An 18,056-nucleotide genomic window follows, 5' to 3' on the forward strand; every position below is an offset into this window, starting at 1 on the left:
GCTATGCTGCCCCAACTGCCTACTCCATCGAGTCACTTGCCTCATCTCTATGCAAGTTCTCATTCGCAGTCTTATCAGTTCCATCACAGTGAATTGGAGAGCGCCTCACAGCTGCTTGCTTCTAAACCCTGGAGTGCCTCATGCACAATAGCATGATGAGGAATGGAAAAGGAGCCAAATCAATTGCCAAGTCAGAAATTATAAGGATGCAAATCAATAGATAACATAGCCTTTCCTATTTCTGCAAGCAGTTACCAAGGCACAGCCCTTTCATACTCCAAAAGTTGCTATGAAACTGGGTCCAGGCTCACAAAACCTTTAGGCAGCATTGTCACTTATCACTACCAGTAACAAATCCTTACGGGTGGAGAAGAAAGAGATATTTTGACCTTTCATACATATTTTTTCTTACATCTCAATTCTTGGATTTAAGCTTGTTTAGTCTCATTAATTAATTGGCTGAAATCTAAGCGCTTTTGCCTTAATTGGGTGTGAATCAGGCTGTCAAAACCCCTCTTGTGCTCTCCTTACACCTCTAACCCAAACTAGCTTTTCATATTGACCACTGAGTTTTCCTGCAGGGACAAATTAATCTTTGGTTATGCAGGCTGATTCTGGAGCTCTCTTCCATTTATTAAGGTGGTTATGAAGTAACTGCTTGTAAAGTTAATGGATTGTTCTACTAATCTGAATCCATGATTTCATACATGCACATGCACAAGCAAATTGCCAGATATGTTTACATTCTTGGCCAATTAAAATGAGTTCTTATTTAGAGAACAACTGGAAACATATTCTACATAGGAATCAACTTAGTGTTGGATGATCTGCTAATTTGCAGTGAAATGAAGCAGATCCATTATAGGGATTCCAAAGGCAGATGAGTTACCAAAGCAGAGCAACTTAAATCTATGTTATGTTTTGAATGACTTTCTAGTTTGTAAGTCTCTTGGATGCCATAGTATTAATTCTAGCTATATCCATGGTATTTGTGTTGATTAGAGCGTTGAGTAGAGAGATTTTGAGAATGCATTTGTCCATTAGTTACTAATCTATCTTTCTCTCTTCTTTGGCTCTAGGCAAATTTCCTGAAGGAAAGAGAGTGACCAAGAAACTGGGTTGAAGTACACTCAGCACCCTCCTCCTGAAGCAATGCTCTAGGCAACCTTAGCACCATGAAGGGGTTAGGAGATAACAGAAGCCGCCATCTTTCTGATAACCTGGACTCCCCTCAAGACTCTCTCTATGCCACCCAAGACAGGAATCCTTATCTCCTTAGCCCCACAGACTCCTACACAATGGACCCCCAATTCCCCACCCCAAACTCCCTGCATAGTGACTGTCTCCTTCCACTCAACAATCAGATTTCTAACAGTAGCACATTTCCACGGATCCATTACAACTCCCACTTTGAGGTGCCAGACGAGAACCCCTTCCCAAGCCATGCCCAAGCCACAAAGATCAACAGGCTTCCTGCCAACCTCCTAGACCAGTTTGAGAAACAGCTGCCCATCCACAGGGATGGCTTCAGCACCCTTCAGTTCCAGAGAAGCTCTGAAACCAAACACCGGAGCGAGAGCCCTGGGAGAATCCGGCACTTGGTTCACTCAGTCCAAAAGCTTTTTGCCAAGTCACAATCACTGGAGGGTGCCTCCAAAGGCAGTGTGAACGGCAAGAAAGGCACAGAGGACTCAAAGCAGAACCGCAGGAGCAAGAGTAAGGACCGGGCGAAAACCACTGAGACAAAACGCAGGACCAGATCCAACATATCGGGCTGGTGGAGCTCGGATGACAATCTAGACAGCGACACCTGCAACTATCGTAACCCTATGGGCCTCATGACCCTTGGCAGGCAGCCTGATCATAGCCAGCCTAGGTACTTCATGCATGCTTACAACACAATCAGTGAACACATGCTGAAATCCTCCAAGAGCAATAATGACCTCAAGGTCACCCCCTGCACCAACATCCCCATAAGCAGCGAGTCCAACTACATCAAAAGAGGCTCCTGGTCCACACTCACGCTCAGCCATGCCCGGGAAATGTGCCAAAAGGCTTCCGCTACCATCGACAGAGCTCTGCTGAAATCCAAGTCCTGCCATCAAGATTTAGCCTATCAATACTTGCAGGTGGGTGCCACGCATGAATGTTTTATAAAGGGCACTCTGATTCTGTGCGGCCAAGGGTGTTGTTTGCAGGAAGGTAACAGGATTGTAGCAAAATGAATAATTCATTCCATGTATCCATTAGTTCAAGCCACCCTACTCTGCTCCTGCCTAAGTGGGCTGGATGGGAAATTTACAATAGAGGGTTTGTATATTTAGATTAGTATCATGAGGAGATCTTCTAGGCTGACTTCTTGGATTAATACAGATGACTGTCGTTCCTGTTGTTACTGCTGAAGTAACTTCAGGTTAAATATATTGGTGGCAATCCAGCAAATCACCCAGCTAGAATGCATATGCCATTTAAAACAAAGGAATAAGGCTGGCCCATGATTAACTTTAGTTCTATTAATTTTCAGTGGGATTCATTCGTTTCTAGCTTGCTCTGGATTAAGAATAGAGAACTGGGGTGTTGGTCCATTAATGCTGTCGGGCTAAAGCAGATTTCCATGGAGGATGTGTTATGATCAGACTTGGGGGCCCTGTTCAAGGGAAGCGCTTGGATCGGGGCCAATCCCAGCACTGTCTCCCCATGTAGCCCAGGATTTTTACCTTACCGTTTACCTGGGTAAAAGGTCTGGGGTCATGTGTCTGCTTGGGCTGCATACAGCCCAAGCAGACACAGAGCCTGGTGCCTAGAGCACCTGACTCACGGGAGAATCCCTCAGTACACCCTGCTCATTGTGCAGTGCATTGTGGGATATCTGGAGGCCGGAACACATTTTCCTGGCCTTCAGAATGCCACGTGGCTTGTGGCAGTGCCAGTCATGTAGGTGCACAAGCCACGTGGCTGGAATTGCCACTCGATCATCTGAGGGGAAAGTATGTACTATCCTGCCTCCCCCCCGTCTGCCCTCCCTGGCCCAGCAAAAGGTCATGTGGATGACCTTTTGGATTTCTCTACAAAAAGAGAACTACTTCCATTTCTGTTTGGAGCCAAATGTTAAGATCTATAGCTTCACGTGATTGCATTACTCATATAGGTCCCGGGGGTAATATGATCCATGTCAAGAGCCAGTCCTTGTGATGTCACAAAAACATTGCAACTCTCTGTTGAGTGTTTTCACGTGTCACAGTACAGCAGGGAGCAAGGGAGCTCACCATACAGATGAGATCACATGTAGACTGTGGCTGAGTAGAGCAGCCAAGAGAGTTGAATTTCTGAACTAGCATGTCCTCAGCAAATCCCACCCCTCTGCTAACTTAGTAGGTGTTCTTAGGCAGTTTATGACTTCTCAACTTCCACTGCCTCATCTCCAATGTGGGAATAATGATACAACGGATCTACCTTAAAGGGTTGGTATAAGGCATGGGGTCTCAACCTTGGTCCTCAGATGTTGTTGGACTTCAACTTCCATCAACCTTTAGTCTTGGGGATGAGTACAAAGCAGACCAAAGTCCGGTATCACAGCCTTGCAAAGCCCTTTTCAGTTTTTATTTATTTATTTGATGAATTTCTATACCACCCAAAACTCACATCCCTGGGTGGTTTACAATAAAAATACAATTAAAACAAAATTTAAAAACTAAAATAATTTAAAATTTAAGACATTTAAAAGAATTAAAAACTATGAAAACTGTAAATCTAATTAAAAACCTGGATGAGCAGAGGTGTCTTGACTGGCCTTTTAAAAGTTGTAAGAGATGGGGAGGCTCTTATTTCAGCAGGGAGCGCATTCCAAAGCCTTGGCTAGCAATGGAGAGGGCCTGTCCTTGCATAGCCACCAGACGGGCCGGTGGCAACTGTAGACGAACCTCTCTGGATGCTCTCAATGGGCGGAGGGGATTGTGGCAAAGATGACGTTCTCTTAAATGAAAGCATGGACACTGTTCCTTGGTGCGGCACCCACAGGAGTGCACCTAGGGTTGCTAGCGTGAACTGAAGCTAAACCTGGAAGTTTGTTTCCCCCAGTATTCAGTCTTTCCTAGAGATTGATGTCAATTCTTGGAGATTCCAAGCCAATCCTAGAGGGTTAGCAAACCAAAATGCCCTGGCAAACCCTGCCTTCCATGCTGATGCTCCCCATAACCCTGGCCCCACACTGTTTCCAAGTACAGCTTTTGGCTTTACAAACAAATGCTGTGCTGGTAGACAACATGAGGTCAGGGCTATGCAGCGCATTGGCATAGGGCCAGGGCTGTCCTTTCACCAAGCTAAGGTTGCCATCTCCTCTGGATTTCCGGGTAGTGCCCGGATTTGAAGCAAGTCACCCAGATTGCTTAGCCTCCCCAGATTAGCCAGGATTTCCAGCTTTGATTTAAAAAACAACAATAACAACTAAGCTCTAGCCCTTGTAGAAATTGAGTTATGGAGCAAAAGGTCCGGTTACTATTCTGCTCCACCACTGGACTTGAAGAGGGGCAGGTGAAGCACAGGAGGCTGGCGGGGAGAGGTTCACAATAAGTAATCTTCCTGAAGAATGTTGCCTTTGTCAGCAGGGGATCTCTATAGGGCAGTTGAGAGGATAGCTTGATTTTGATATAAATCACTGCCTACCTGTGTATTGTAATGTTTAAGGTTTTTGGCTTTATAGTGGAATCAATTCTATGCATGCCTACTTGGAAGTACCATTGGTGTCAAACAGATTTTCTTCCAAGTAAGTGTGTATAGGATTACACAATAAGTGCAAATTGAAAAGCTCAGTGCATTTTTTGTTGTTGTTCTATTGCTGCTATTAATATCTCAAACTTTGTGTAGTTTTCATTTATTTTCATGGTATTTCCTGGTAGAAAATTATTTTTCTTTGGTAGATATCCAGAGCAAAGACAAGTCAACTGGACAGTTCATCCGTTAATTTGCACAGCATGTGAATTATTTGCACACTAATTTGCATAGCATGCAAATTAGGGTGCCCCGATTTGGAGAGGTAACCCTAGACCAGGCTGACTGCTGCAGTCCCCATGATTCCCTGGGCCCCAGGCTCACCATCACTCTTTCCCCCAAAGTGCTTGAGTCATCGGCAGCTTGGGAAGGGTGTTCATTTTCCAGGTCCTGTGTGCACTATCAACACTCCCCTGAGCTATCAAGGGTTTGAGGTTTAGTCCAACTGGCCGGCCAGCAGGTAGGTAGGCAGAGTTTGCCTAGGTTTCAGTTCTAGAGCCAAGAGGCTGAGTCTGCTGCTGCTGGGCAGAGGCAGCAAAAAGTTGAACTTCTGTCCTGTCCTGTCCCCTTTCTCGTCCTGATCTCTGCTGAAAGAGGGCAGGGGCCAGCATCTCTTGGGGGGGGGCTGCTCCTTTCCCTGTCTGGAGCGGACTGCTGCTGCTGCGGGCATTTCCACTTGACCTGGATCCAGCATGGAACAGTCCTGGCTGGTGCACTACTGTATCCCTAGGTACAGCATCCATGCTTTGCATGATTACTGAATAGGGCTTATGTGAGAAACCGATCACTGATCCCTACTTCATAATGCAAGGCATTTTCATGAATTTCCCATCTCTTTTGTTTTCTCCAAAGCCATCTGCAGCTGCACTTGGATGGCATGGTAACAGCAGCCAAGGATGCCAATGTATCATCTCCCAGTGGAAATAAAATCTATGATCAAATATTTAATCCAACATAGTTTAGTCAGGCTCCCTGAAATATCCAAGACCACCAGCTTTTCTGAGTTTGATGTAAGCTTGACACTTTGCAATGTCTGGTATACGTGGCCGGCACGCATGCGCCCTGGCCATTGCATGCCAATGCTGCGCAGGGCTACAGGAAGCCCACGTGACTGTTTCTAAAATGGGCATCAGCGGGGGGAAAGCAGCAGGGTGGGGGCAAATAGGCAATGAGCTCCTTACCTGCATCTTAAAGGTACCCTGCCCCACCCCGAGTGCACAAACAGCTCGTGCACATCCCTGAAGTTCCCTCCCTGGCAGCATCTCCAAGATAGGGCTGAGAGAGACTCCTGCTGCAACCTTGGAGAAGCCACTGACAGTCTGTGTAGACAATATGGAGCTAGATGGACCAATGGTCTGATGCAGTATATGGCAGCTTCCTGTGCTTCATGCTGCAGCTTTCAGCCCAGTGCTATCTCATAGCCTTAGGAGGCAGTAGGGTCTCATCTGACACAGAAATCGGACACAGAAGAATCCTAGCTTTTCTATGGAGAGGTACATTTCTACCTTCTGGGGTGGCCTGGGAGACTTAGGGCTTATTCATACAATCCTGTAAAGCAGGGCCACACAGCCTTGGCCCTCCAGCTGCTGTTGGACCACAGGTCCCATCACCCCCAGCCATAGGGTGATGGGAGTTGTAGTCCAACATCTGCAGGAGGACCAAAGTTGCGTATCCCTGTTATAAAGTGTGCCCGACTGCAAACCATGTTTCCTTGTTTGCGTGAGCCTCTTGCCTTACAGCACTATACAGAGTTCCTCTGGAAAGTGCTGTAGATGGGGGATGTTTTTCTATAGGGTGTTATCAGTTTTGCCAGGGCGGGATATAGAAATAACACCTTTTTTTAGACTCAGGGGAGATGCAAGGTCTAGTACCAGAACATTAGAAGAAGAAGAAGAAGAAGAAGAAGAAGAAGAAGAAGAAGAAGAAGAAGAAGAAGAAGAAGAAGAAGAAGAAGTAGTAGTAGTAGTAGTAGTAGTAGTAGTAGTAGTAGTAGTAGTAGTAGTAATCTACCCCATAACAGGAGCCAACGACTGCTGCCCCTCTTTCCTCCTCTTGTCCATCTCCCCAATGGCGGATTACTGCATAGGCAGAGGAGGCGTCTGCCTATGGTGGCAAAATTCGAGGAGTGGCAACTTTGGCCGCTCCTCAAATTTTGCCATGCCTCTCTGGGGGCTGCAGTAGCTGTGGATGGGGAGGGGAAATCCCCCCTTTTGGTCTATAAAAAATCCCGCTGCGGGATGAGGAGCAGAGTCGGTAGATAACTGTCTGCAGGGAGGGTGGAAGGGGGCGAGGAGGGAAGAGAACCTCCCTTTTTTTACTTCCTAAAGTGCCATCCATGATCCATGATTTATCCCCTCCAGTAACATCCGCCCCTTCCTCTCAAAGGGGGCGTGGCCAGAGAGCCCGAGGAGCGAGCTCTTCTCCCTAATTTCAGGCTGCATTTGCTGCCTGAATGCTGTTTATTTTGCTTTCTCTCCCTCCAGTGGTGGAGTAAAAGCAAAATAAACAGCATTCAGGCAGCAAACGCAGCCTGAAATGAGGGAGAAGAGCTGACTCCTTGGGCTCTCTGGCCACGCCCCCTTTGTGTGTCATGTTTTTAGACCAGAAGGGGATTTCCCCTCATGCCCCCACTCCCTGCGGCAGCAAAACTCCTCTTTGCCTATGGGTGGCAAAGAGGTTAATCCGCCCCTGCATCTCCCCCCCCCACCCCCAGGGCACACTCTGCTCCCTGACTGCCACCAGCTTCTCTGGCTTCACCCACCCAGCATCGCCCCTGTTGCTCCTGCCTGCTGCCTGTCCATCCATTGCCTCTGCTCCTGCAGCACCAATCGGTTTCTCTCAGTGGGTAGTTGGAAGACACTGGATGCCGTTGCAGGAGCAGGAGCAGCAACAGTAGGCAAGAGCAGCTGGATCAGCTAGCCACTTCTGCAAGAGCAGCGGCCATTGTGGGAGGGCAGGCAGAGTGCACCCAAGAAGAGGAAGGTTCAGGGGGAAGTAGCAGTGGCAGTGGGTTCCAGACTAGGGGCGGGTCTGACCCCACTGAGGGAAATGCCAGTGACGCAGGCAGAGGATGCCCAAGAGGGGTGGAGAGGGGAAAGAGCAGGGAATAGAGGCCGGTGGTAGCAAGCATGACTTGTCCCCTTTGCTGAGTAGGGTCCCCCCTGGCTTGCATTTGAATGGGAGACTAGAAGTGTGAACACTGGAAGATATTCCCCTCAGGGGATGAAGCCGCTCTGGGAAGAGCAGAAGGTTTCAAGTTCCCTCCCTGGCAGCATCCCCAAGATAGGGCTGAGAGAGATTCCTGCCTGCAACCTTGGAGAAGCCACTGCCAGTCTGTGAAGACAATACTAAGCTAGGTAGACCAGTGGTCTGACTCAGTATATGGCAGCTTCCTATGTTCTTAAGACAAGTGGCAGTGGAGTGCCAGCAGCAAGCGGGTGAGATGGCATCCTTGCTTTGGCAGGGGGGGGCGCGCGGAGTTGAGGTGCCTGCACTAGCTGCCCTGCCACACACTCTCTGCTTGAGGCAACCGCCACACCCCGTCTCATTGTAGACCTGCCCCTGAATGTACCCCATGAATTGCAATGTATTTTTAAAGAGGGAGTCATTATATGTGTAGCTGTATTTCGACAGAATCCTTAAGGTAAATCACATCTAGCAACTCTACCAGCTGATACTTGGTGTTTCACTCGAACACAGCCCTAACGCGTGAAGAGGGCAGCGATGGTCCCTGAGTGCACTTGCCCTGATGCCCTCTGAAGGATGCCCTGACATACTATCAGGACATGCTTCCATTGTATGTAGGGGCTGTTCATCTGAACAGAATGTATGTTCAGATGAACAGGTCCCCACATGTTACTGAAGGATGTCCCAACAGCGCATCGGGATGTCCTTCAGATGCCATCAGGGCAGGGAGTATTGCCACCCTCTTCATGTGTTGGGCCGGTGATCGAGTGAGCCTGCCTATAGTCTTGAATCAGCAGTGACGAGGAGGCATTTCACCATCCTCTGTGCCAAGATAAGACACTGTGATGAAATAGGCACAGAGAAAGGACATGTCCCCTGCTGACTAGTTTCCTTTACCAAGGACATGTTCAAAAACCGAATAGATCTATCATGTCTGTACTTAAATTTCATTATTTTGGATTCGATGCTAGTGCCATACACACACACTCTTTCTCTTATGCTCACTGTCTCACATACATACAGCTGAAAAAGCCGAGCAGTGGCTGAGATGTCATCTATGTGCTTCCCAAGGGACACTTCTGTGCCCTGAGCAGTCAGCTAGAAACCAGTAACATGAACACAGTGCTACAGTTGTACATTTCAGATTTATTGATTAAAACTGGAAATAGATATGAGGAAAACTGCAGAGATCAAGGCTCATTGCTCAGCATGTCTGTTTCAGAGGTCAAGGGTGTTTAGGTTTGCAGAAAGCTGTTCACACGAGCAGCCCTAACCAGGCTGGGATTAAAGCCAGTCCCGGAGCTGCCCTGCTAGGTAGCCTGGGAATTTTCCCAAGGTACTGCCTGTCTAGGCTGACGGCAGCCCTAGCCACCGTAGAGGCTGTGGGAAGGAGCACCCCAGCTTCTAGAAAGCCTTGAATGCACCGCTCGAGCAGCATGGTGCATTGTGGGCTTTCTGGAGGCCAGGCATCCTTCCCCTGGCCTCCCTGCTGCCACACTGCTCACCATGGTGGCACTTGTCTGTGAGCACGACATGGCAATCAGTGGATTCAGCCGTGATTGTGTGGGGGGAGTCAGGAGCAATCCAGCCTTAGGAACATAAGAAGCTGCCAAATACTGAGTCAGACCACTGGTCTATCTAGCACAGTATTGTCTTCACAGACTGGCAGCAGCTTTTCCAAGGTTGCAGGCAGGAATCTCTCTCAGCCCTATCTCGGAGATGCTGCCAGGGAGGGAACTTGAAACCTTCTGCTCTTCCCAGAGTGGCTCCATCCCCTGAGGGGAATATTTTACAGTGCTTACACTTCTAGTCTCCCATTCAAATGCCACCAGGGTGGACGCTGCTTAGCTAAGGGGATAAGTCATGCTTGCCACCACAAGACCAGCTCTCCTCACCTTCCTCCCTGTTCCTCCTTGGCTCTGAGAAGAGAGGTCATTGTATGGCCTCTTCATATTTTAGATATGAAGAGGTCAAGAAGTATGAGCTAGGATGTGAAAGCCAGCTACAGTTGCCTTAAACATTCTAGAAATTGTTTCAATCTGGAACTTGTTTTAATGTTTTTTTGCACCCATTTTGCCTTCAGGGTGGATAACTGCTCGAAGTGCTTTCTAGCTTCCCCCTGCAAGTGATACAGAATATAGACTTTAAATGTGGGAGGAGTGATCTTTCAAAATTTTTAGAGCTGGAATTTAAATATGAAGTGTCTGAATCTGCAAATGTGCAATCATGAGAACCAGTGGTTAGAGTGCTGGACTTGTGAAAAAAGTGTTGTTGTTTTTTAAACCCCTCATACTACTGGTTGTGATATTTCTAGATTAGGAACAATATTTTAAGCGATAACTAGCAACTCTGTTCTTCTGTATCTTCCATCTGTCTGTCCTCCAAAGTGGATGACTGCTGCGTGAAACAATGCTTTGCAGGGAACCAGCAAGCAGGACCACCCTCTTGGGGTACAACAACTGTTCTCCAGAGTTGACTGACCCTGTAGGCTGTCTAGAATCAAACCAGGCCTGCTTTTAAGCCTCAGGCCATCACCCCCAACCAGGATCCACACTGCCCCAACCCCTGTTCGAAGTTGCCAGAATAGGCAGGGTGGCGGGAGGTAGGCTGGCAGACTCTCAGCAGTGAGGGAGAAGCAACCCACACAGTTTCACTTTTTTAAAGACTTTCTCTTTATTTTTATTTCATGTTTTAAGGAATCCCTTGCAAACCTGGGAACCAGCACAGGGTTTATTGAGATCTGAAGTTTTTTCCAGGGTTGCTGCCATTGCAGCAGGTCCGCAGGGGAATTTAAAAGAGAGTGAGTCTGTGTACACAAGCAGCCCAACCTAGGATTGGGCAGACCTACCTTGGTAGGGCTGCTTGTGTGAAGCACAAGTGTACCCTTTACCCCAGGTCCAGAATCGTGCGTACGCTCAGCCTCAGGCAGCCTGAGCATACACAGAGCTGGGTGCCTAGAGCACCCGTCTTGAGAGGGAATCTCTGAATGCACTGCACTGCTCGTACAGTGTATTCAAGGATATCTGGAGGCCAGGACTCATTTTCCCAGCCTCCAGAGCTCTGCGCTGCTGAGAGCAGCATGGATTGTGTGGATGCACGAGCCACATGCCACACAGAAGAAGATCAGTCATCTTTGAGGGAAGGTAAGCTTGGTCTTGCTTTCCCCACCATGCCCTCCTCACCCACTTAAAATGCTTGTGCGCATGATCTCAGTGTCTTTTTAAAAGCGAAAGTGTATGAGTTGCTGCTCTCTGGCTGCTAAGAATCCACCAGCCTGTCTCTGGCCCCTCTCCCCAGTCCAGTAAGTTGGCACAGGGGTCAGGGGAGGGGCTGAAACTTCTGCCCAGATTGAAGCAACAGCTTCAACTTGGGCTAAATCAACTTGCAGCCCTGCCTCCAATACATCACATCTGAGGTCCTTCCAAAGCACCAAGGTAGTCCCTGGATAAACCGATGCCACTTCATGCAGTCCTGCTATGCAGTGGCGCTGAGATGAAGCGAGCACCTCTGTTAGACTTCCACGCTCTCTGAATCTGAAGATCCGGGAAATGAATCCAAAGGAGCTTTGCTGCAGCCTGAGGTGTCAGATGCTGTTACTCAGTCAAACCAGCTTAAAACATTTCACACAAGTATCACAAGGAGTGGGCAGCAGGTTTCTGTTGTGGGGCTTGCGTGACGCAGAAGCGCCGGTTGATTAGTGAGTCCTGGTCCCTTGTTGTCCTCTGGGGACAAGATATCATTAATGGGACTGGCCAGAAGTGTGAGCTCCTGAGCCAATGAGCTCTCCCAGCCAACACTTGTTTTATTTATGAACTCTCCAAAGCTGAGATTAAACAGAAGTGAGATGTTGTGAAAACAGTATTTTATCCCGTTTTGAACCTTTGACAACACAGGTAGTGTCGGCAGAGGGAGCAGCAGGGTGTCAGACTGTCTCTTCTGCCTGGTAACTGAATCAGCAAGAGGATAAATTATATATAAAACTGAATCAGCAGGCTTATGACCACAACATGGTTGGTATCCTATTTCACCCTGGTGTGCTTTCATTTCAAACTGGCCAAATGGGTTTCTACCCCTTAGTGAATTTCCCTTTGTCAGGCTGTCAGTCAAAAATGAAATGGTCTCATTTAGTTCACTTATTAGAAGAGGCTGCTGAACACTGAGTTGGGGGCAGTTATAGTGCCTGTGGGAAGAAGGGTCTCTAACAGGACAACCAGGACAGGATTGGACTGTTTGGGAAGAAAGAACAAATCCATTTCTCCTTATCCATTCAGCTGCTGATACTGCATGAAAAGCCTTCTAGTAGGCTAAATGAAATACAGCATATACTTGGGCAGGGATCCAGCATTATTTCCTTTTCTCTCTCTTACTTTCCCCCACTGTTGTTGCTAACAGGTCAGAATCTTACAGATGCAACCAGGATTTTATCCTCCTGACTTCTTGCCAGAATGGGAAGATGCGAAGTAAAAATAAAATTCCAACTAAGCCACTATTATTGTTGGGGAATGTGGATGTTCTTTTATACTGCACGTGTGCACAATTAGACATTATCCCACATGGGGTGGTAGCTGGATTGTAATATGTAATCCACCTGGTAATGTGTTAAGTAGCAATACATGCATGCTGCGCGTTTTCACTGAAAGCATACATGATGGAAGCACATACTTCACATGCAGAAAGATCCAGGTTCAATCCTGGCATCTCCAAGCAGGGCTGGGAAAAACTCCAGGTCTGAAACCTTGGAGAGCCACTCCCAATCACAGCAGACAGTACTGAGCTAAATGGACCTATGGTCCAATTCAGTGTAAGGTGGCTTCATATGTATGTACAAATTGTCCACATGTGTTGGAGATGGCGTTCCAGTGCATCAACCTTTCGCGCCAACTATCCTAATGAGCACTAGGGGCATTGGGAGTAGAGGTAGTTAGTGAGGGTCCCCTTACCTTTCCCTGCTTTGCCTCTACTCTATGACCTCTGCCTTGACTCCTCAAGTATTTCCTGTAGCGAGTCAGTTTTATTTCCCTTCTCCTTGGAGAGCAGATGGGAGCAGTTCTCTCCCTTCCTATTCATAGTTAGGATAGGTCTTTCCTATCTCAAATATACTTAACCTAATAAATCCTATTTACTTTATACTGCACTACAATCTCCATACTTGTTCTTGACTAACTGCACTACTTCGTAACTGGAGTGGGCAGCTTCCTCTTGGTGCTTTGATAAACAATCACAAATTACCATAACATGTAGGCTCTGTACAGTCGGGGACCCTGCAAAAGACAGGATCTCCTATCACACAGACAAACCTACATGCATACAGTTTGTATGTGCATATGATCTGTTCATGCAGCCAACTGAATGTTCAAGGTTGGTCCACTTTTCCTTATCTGAGCCATAGATGCTAGATTCCAAAGCATGCCCATTCAAGCACGATGTGCACAAATAAATTTTTTTTATTTGATTTCTGCCCAAAGTGAATCACCCCTGATTTGTTTTGTAACCAAATCTATCCGCCCAAATTATCCCAGATTCTATTTGGATTTGATTTGATTCAATTTGGATACAGATCAATTTAGACCACTTATAAAGGTTCTAGGGGTACCACATTTGGGTGGTGGGTAGGTCCCCATGGGTGCCACCTACCACCCAACATTCAAGGCAGTGGGGCACTTGGTTGATTTTTAATGATATTTTTTTTTGTAGTTTTTACTGATTTTGTATATTTCTGCCATCGGAAATAATGGGGATTCGGAGTTGCCGTATCCTAACCCTAACATGGATCCAGAGAGAGAGAGAGAGAGAGAGAGAGCTAAGCTCTAGCCCTTGTAGAAGTGGAGTTATGGAGCAAAATGTGTGGTCACTCTTAAAGTGTTTGTTATGCCCCACTTGAGGACTCTGAAGAGGGGGGGCAGTGGATTTACTGGGAAGCAGGGAGATGTCTGAGGAGGGTCAGGTCTGTGATCTGAGCAGAGAGGCATCTAAGACGGACGAGGGTGAGAGGTTGCTGAGGGAGCAGCCAATGGGGCAGAATGGTCTCTGGAAGGAAGGGTCGGGGTCTGAGCAGGAGGTTGAGCGATTATTGTCTCCCAGACAATGTAGGCAAGAGAAGCATCAACAGCAGGTGAAGGAATTGAGAAGAAGTATCCAGTTATCTGCAAGACGGCAGCAAGAGACTGATTGAATTTGTGGCAGCTGCCAGGGTTGGAATGGGGATTGGGTGCACCTGGCTGTTGGCTATAAATTCTGCAGCTTGTGCCCTGAGTGGCCCACTGGAGACAACACGTCTAATCAGCCGGTATGACTCTTGTCGGATGAATTATGATCTTGGAATCTAGACCTCTGAAACTTTGTAAGAAGGTCTGGGGTTTTTTAGTCGGGAATTTTTGTGCATGGACTAATTGTTTCTGTGTTCTGGGACTGACAGTTTGTCTACTGATTGTCTTTCAGTAAAGCTGAAATTTGAGATGCATTTACCACCGGCTACTGTGTCCTTGATTTATGAGTGGTTAATCCAGGTCGGCAGGCTCATGACATTATTTGGATTATTTGGTTTATAATAACTGTTCCTCATTATGAATCCCTATGAGGATTCATTGCACACCTTCATTTCTTTTGTTCCTTTTGACTGTCATTGGACAGTGCCAACTGTCAACTGCCAATCAGGGGGAATTAATAGGAGGAATCCAAATCTCAAATCAATTCGAATCAAATCTGGCACAATTCAGTTTGGACCTGAATCACAGGGGTGCTTTGTTCTGTCTCCAAATTGCCTGAATCAGTTAGATTTGGGTACAAATCAATTTGCACCTGAATCGATTCACACATCCCTACTCTGCACATACACAAAAGCACTCAGCTCAAGAGGTCAGAATTTTTGTAAATGAAAGCTGGCAATCCTAGCCCCTGCTCTAGTTGCTATTGCCACAAACGGTCTCGCACAGGTCTTCTTTAGCCACATAAGGATAAAATGTAGGTGTGGAGGTTACCTAGCAACTGCAAACAGGCTTCCACTACTTGTCAGATGACATAACTAGGTACAGCAGAACATATGTAAAAGGCAGAGCAGGTTTATGCCAGCAGACACTACCTCCAACCTTGCACATTTAGTTGGTTTCCTGTGTTAGAGGAAATTACTTATATAGCAGTGCATTTCAGGAGCAGACTCACTCGCATTACAGCAGAAGTTAGCAGAGTCTCAAGGGCAACAGCTTGTAAATGATAAGCATGGAGATTCATGTCAAGTTAAACTTACATAAGTAGGTTTACGGCTTTTTACGTAAGGTTAAGGCTTTTAATTGAAATCTAATTTTTAAATTTTAGTGTGTTTTATCTATTGTGATTTTTATCTTGTTTTATGAATTTTAAATGTTTTATATTACGTTTTAATCTGTACACTACCTAGAGATTTCTATATTAGGTTGTAAAGAAATTCAGCTAACTAACTAACTAACTAATCTACTTTATTCAGAAGTCCATGATGATAGAAAAGACCTATATCTAACCACCGGTTACGTGTTGGTTGGAGAGAGACCTATAGAAGCATGGTGCTCAGAGAGAGAGCTACAAGCATTCTGGGGAGTGGGAGAAGAAGGAAGTCACTCCCAGGAAGTTCCTGAGTACATTCCATCAATAGAGGGGTCATAGAAGCAGAGATAAACAGGAAAGAGAAGGAGACCCTAACTATCTCTCTCTACTCCCAATACCCCTAGTAGCCACTAGGGTTACTGGTGGAAAAGGTCGGTGCCATCTGGAGCTCGATCTCCAACAGCCTGAACAGATTCTATGCATACAAACAGTATACACTGAGGCTTGCCTGTGTGATGGAGGACTCTGCCTTTTGCAGGGTCCCCTGCTGCACATACAAAGCCTCCATTTGTACAGTTTGTACATACATAGGAAGCTGCCTTGCATTGAATCAGATCACGGGCCTATTTAGTTCAATATTGTCTGCTCTGATTAGGAGTGGCTCTCCTAGGAGATGCCAGACAGAGGCCTTTCCCGTTTCTATCTGGAGATGCCAAGGATTGAGCCCACGGCCCTCTGCATACAAAGCATGCACTCTACCAAAACACCACAGCCCGTGGGTTCTGCCCAGGCTACCAAGTACAAGCACACATATCAGTCAGGCAGGTCTCATTGCTGCAGTCTTGCTCCTCTGTCTACATGTGTTGTTTTGTTTCCAGTTACGCTATTTGGGGAATGATCTACCAAACTTAGCAACATGGTTGAAAGATGATGTCAGAGATGGGGGAGAGGCATCCACAAGAGCCTTTGGAATCAGGCGGTATATAAAATTAAATAAATAATAACAATAACAAAAGAGGCCCCAAGATAGCTGGCTGCTTGGTCACTCCTGTTGGACCAGAGTCCAGAGCAAGGGCCTCATTTGCCCTAGGAGTGAACTTCCCCCTACACTTTCTCCAGCTTTGCAGCCTTCCTGTAAACCGGTTGCCTCTAGCTTAGCTGTTGTTTTTGACCAGGCTGCCATTATAATGCTCTACTGCACCTTCAAGAGAAACAGGCCATTTAGTCTGCCAGATCCTTTTTATTCCTCACCCTTCCCCTGCATTCACAGTGTTATTTAGTAGGAAGGTAGCGCCTTCTTTGCTTAACAACAGGGCTTCATTAACCATTATGCTAAGTACACCACAGAGCAGGGACCCAGCCCAATTAGGGCCCCTGCTGCTGTAGTTTAATTACTTGGAGTCCCCCAATGTGAAAAGTATGTTCTTCTTGCTCCCAGCATCAGGTTTCTTTAAGAATTTCCTGCAGCTGAGGATGTACTGCTGTTCCCTCATCATAAAGCAGGGCAGCATTAACCACGTCCCCAGCTTGAGGTAAATGCAAACCAACCGTAGCCTGGCCAGCTTGGTGAGTGGACTGCTCGTTGTACTACAGAACGGTTTGGGGAAGGATGCAATGGACAGAGAGAAGGGGACCTCTGTGAGTGCATCAGCGTGTGACAGTGTGTACCATTGTCTTTGCCGACTTTGCTCTATGAATGGCAGTAAATGAGAGATTGCTTGTTTCTAAGACAGAAAGCCCCAGGAAATAGCATATTGTGGCCCCACCCACATCCACCCCTATTTAGCAATCTACGTCTCCAGAGCAGTGTTCCCTCTAACAGGGATTCCCAGATGTTGTTGACTACATCTCCCATAATCCTCAAGCAAAAGCCGTTGCGGCTGGGGGTTCTGGGAGTTGTAGTCAACAACATCTGGGAATCCCTGTTAGAGGGAACACTGCTCCAGAGATGTAATGTCATTCTTTAAGTATATGAGGCCTTGAGGTTTAGGACCACAACTCAGCAGTCGTGAAGGGAGTCACAGTGAGGCCGTTCTCACACTGCCGCTGGGGAGGTCTGTAAGGAAGGCAGAAGCTTGCCTGCCTTCCCCAGCAGACGAGTGGCAGTGTCTTTGCCTTCACCGCACCGTGCACCTACACGAGCAGCAGCACAGGAAAGGCAAAAGTTGGGAGTGGAAGGACTTCCCCCTCCCGCATCCCAGAGTGTCCCGCACCATGAACACGGCAGCTGCTCTCATTAGAGCAATTACTGCGCTTGACGCAGCCGCACTCCCTGCCCTTCCCTGGTCTCTCTGCCAGAAATGGTAGCAAGCAGAAGTCATTTTGCCCAGCGGCGCTCGTTTGCACGATCTGCCATATACTGAGTCAGACCACTGGTCTATCTAGCTCAGTATTCTCTTCACAGACTGGCAGCGGCTTCTCCAAGGTTGCAGGCAGGAATCTCTCTCAGCCCTATCTTGGAGAAGCCAGGGAGGGAACTTGGAACCTTCTGCTCTTCCCAGCAGGGGCGTAACTATAATAGGGAAAGGGGAGACAGTTGTCTGGGGGCCCATGGCCTTGGGGGGCCCCCCAGAGGCAAGTCACATGACTGACTCCTCCAGCCCGGGCTTCCTTCAGTTGTATTCATCCTCCAGAATTGATGTGAATGTTAAGACCTGCAGCTACCAGAACAGCATGTCTTTCTCTAGTGCCATTAAATGACTTGCATCATACACAACTTACAAAACTTTTTAAAAAATAATTTTACAAAACTTTTTTAAAAATAATGATGTCCTCTTCTGTATATATAACACTATGCTTTTTGTTAC

General features: G+C 47.0%; 1 protein-coding gene across 4 annotated transcripts in view; it reads left to right on the forward strand.

Moving 5' to 3' along the window:
* DLGAP4 (DLG associated protein 4) overlaps positions 1–18,056 on the forward strand; it is a 536,166-nt gene that overhangs the window by 377,383 nt on the left and 140,727 nt on the right. For all 4 annotated transcript variants that reach the window (XR_008320783.1, XM_053313662.1, XM_053313661.1 and 1 more), the window contains one exon: positions 1,080–2,129. Coding sequence is in view for 3 of the 4 variants with exons in the window: in XM_053313662.1 (XP_053169637.1) it covers positions 1,176–2,129 (954 nt within the window). In the remaining variant the exon portion in view is untranslated. The remainder of the gene's footprint in view (positions 1–1,079; positions 2,130–18,056) is intronic.

The sequence above is a fragment of the Hemicordylus capensis genome, chromosome 4 (assembly GCF_027244095.1).
Source record: "Hemicordylus capensis ecotype Gifberg chromosome 4, rHemCap1.1.pri, whole genome shotgun sequence".
Classification (NCBI taxonomy): domain Eukaryota; kingdom Metazoa; phylum Chordata; class Lepidosauria; order Squamata; family Cordylidae; genus Hemicordylus; species Hemicordylus capensis.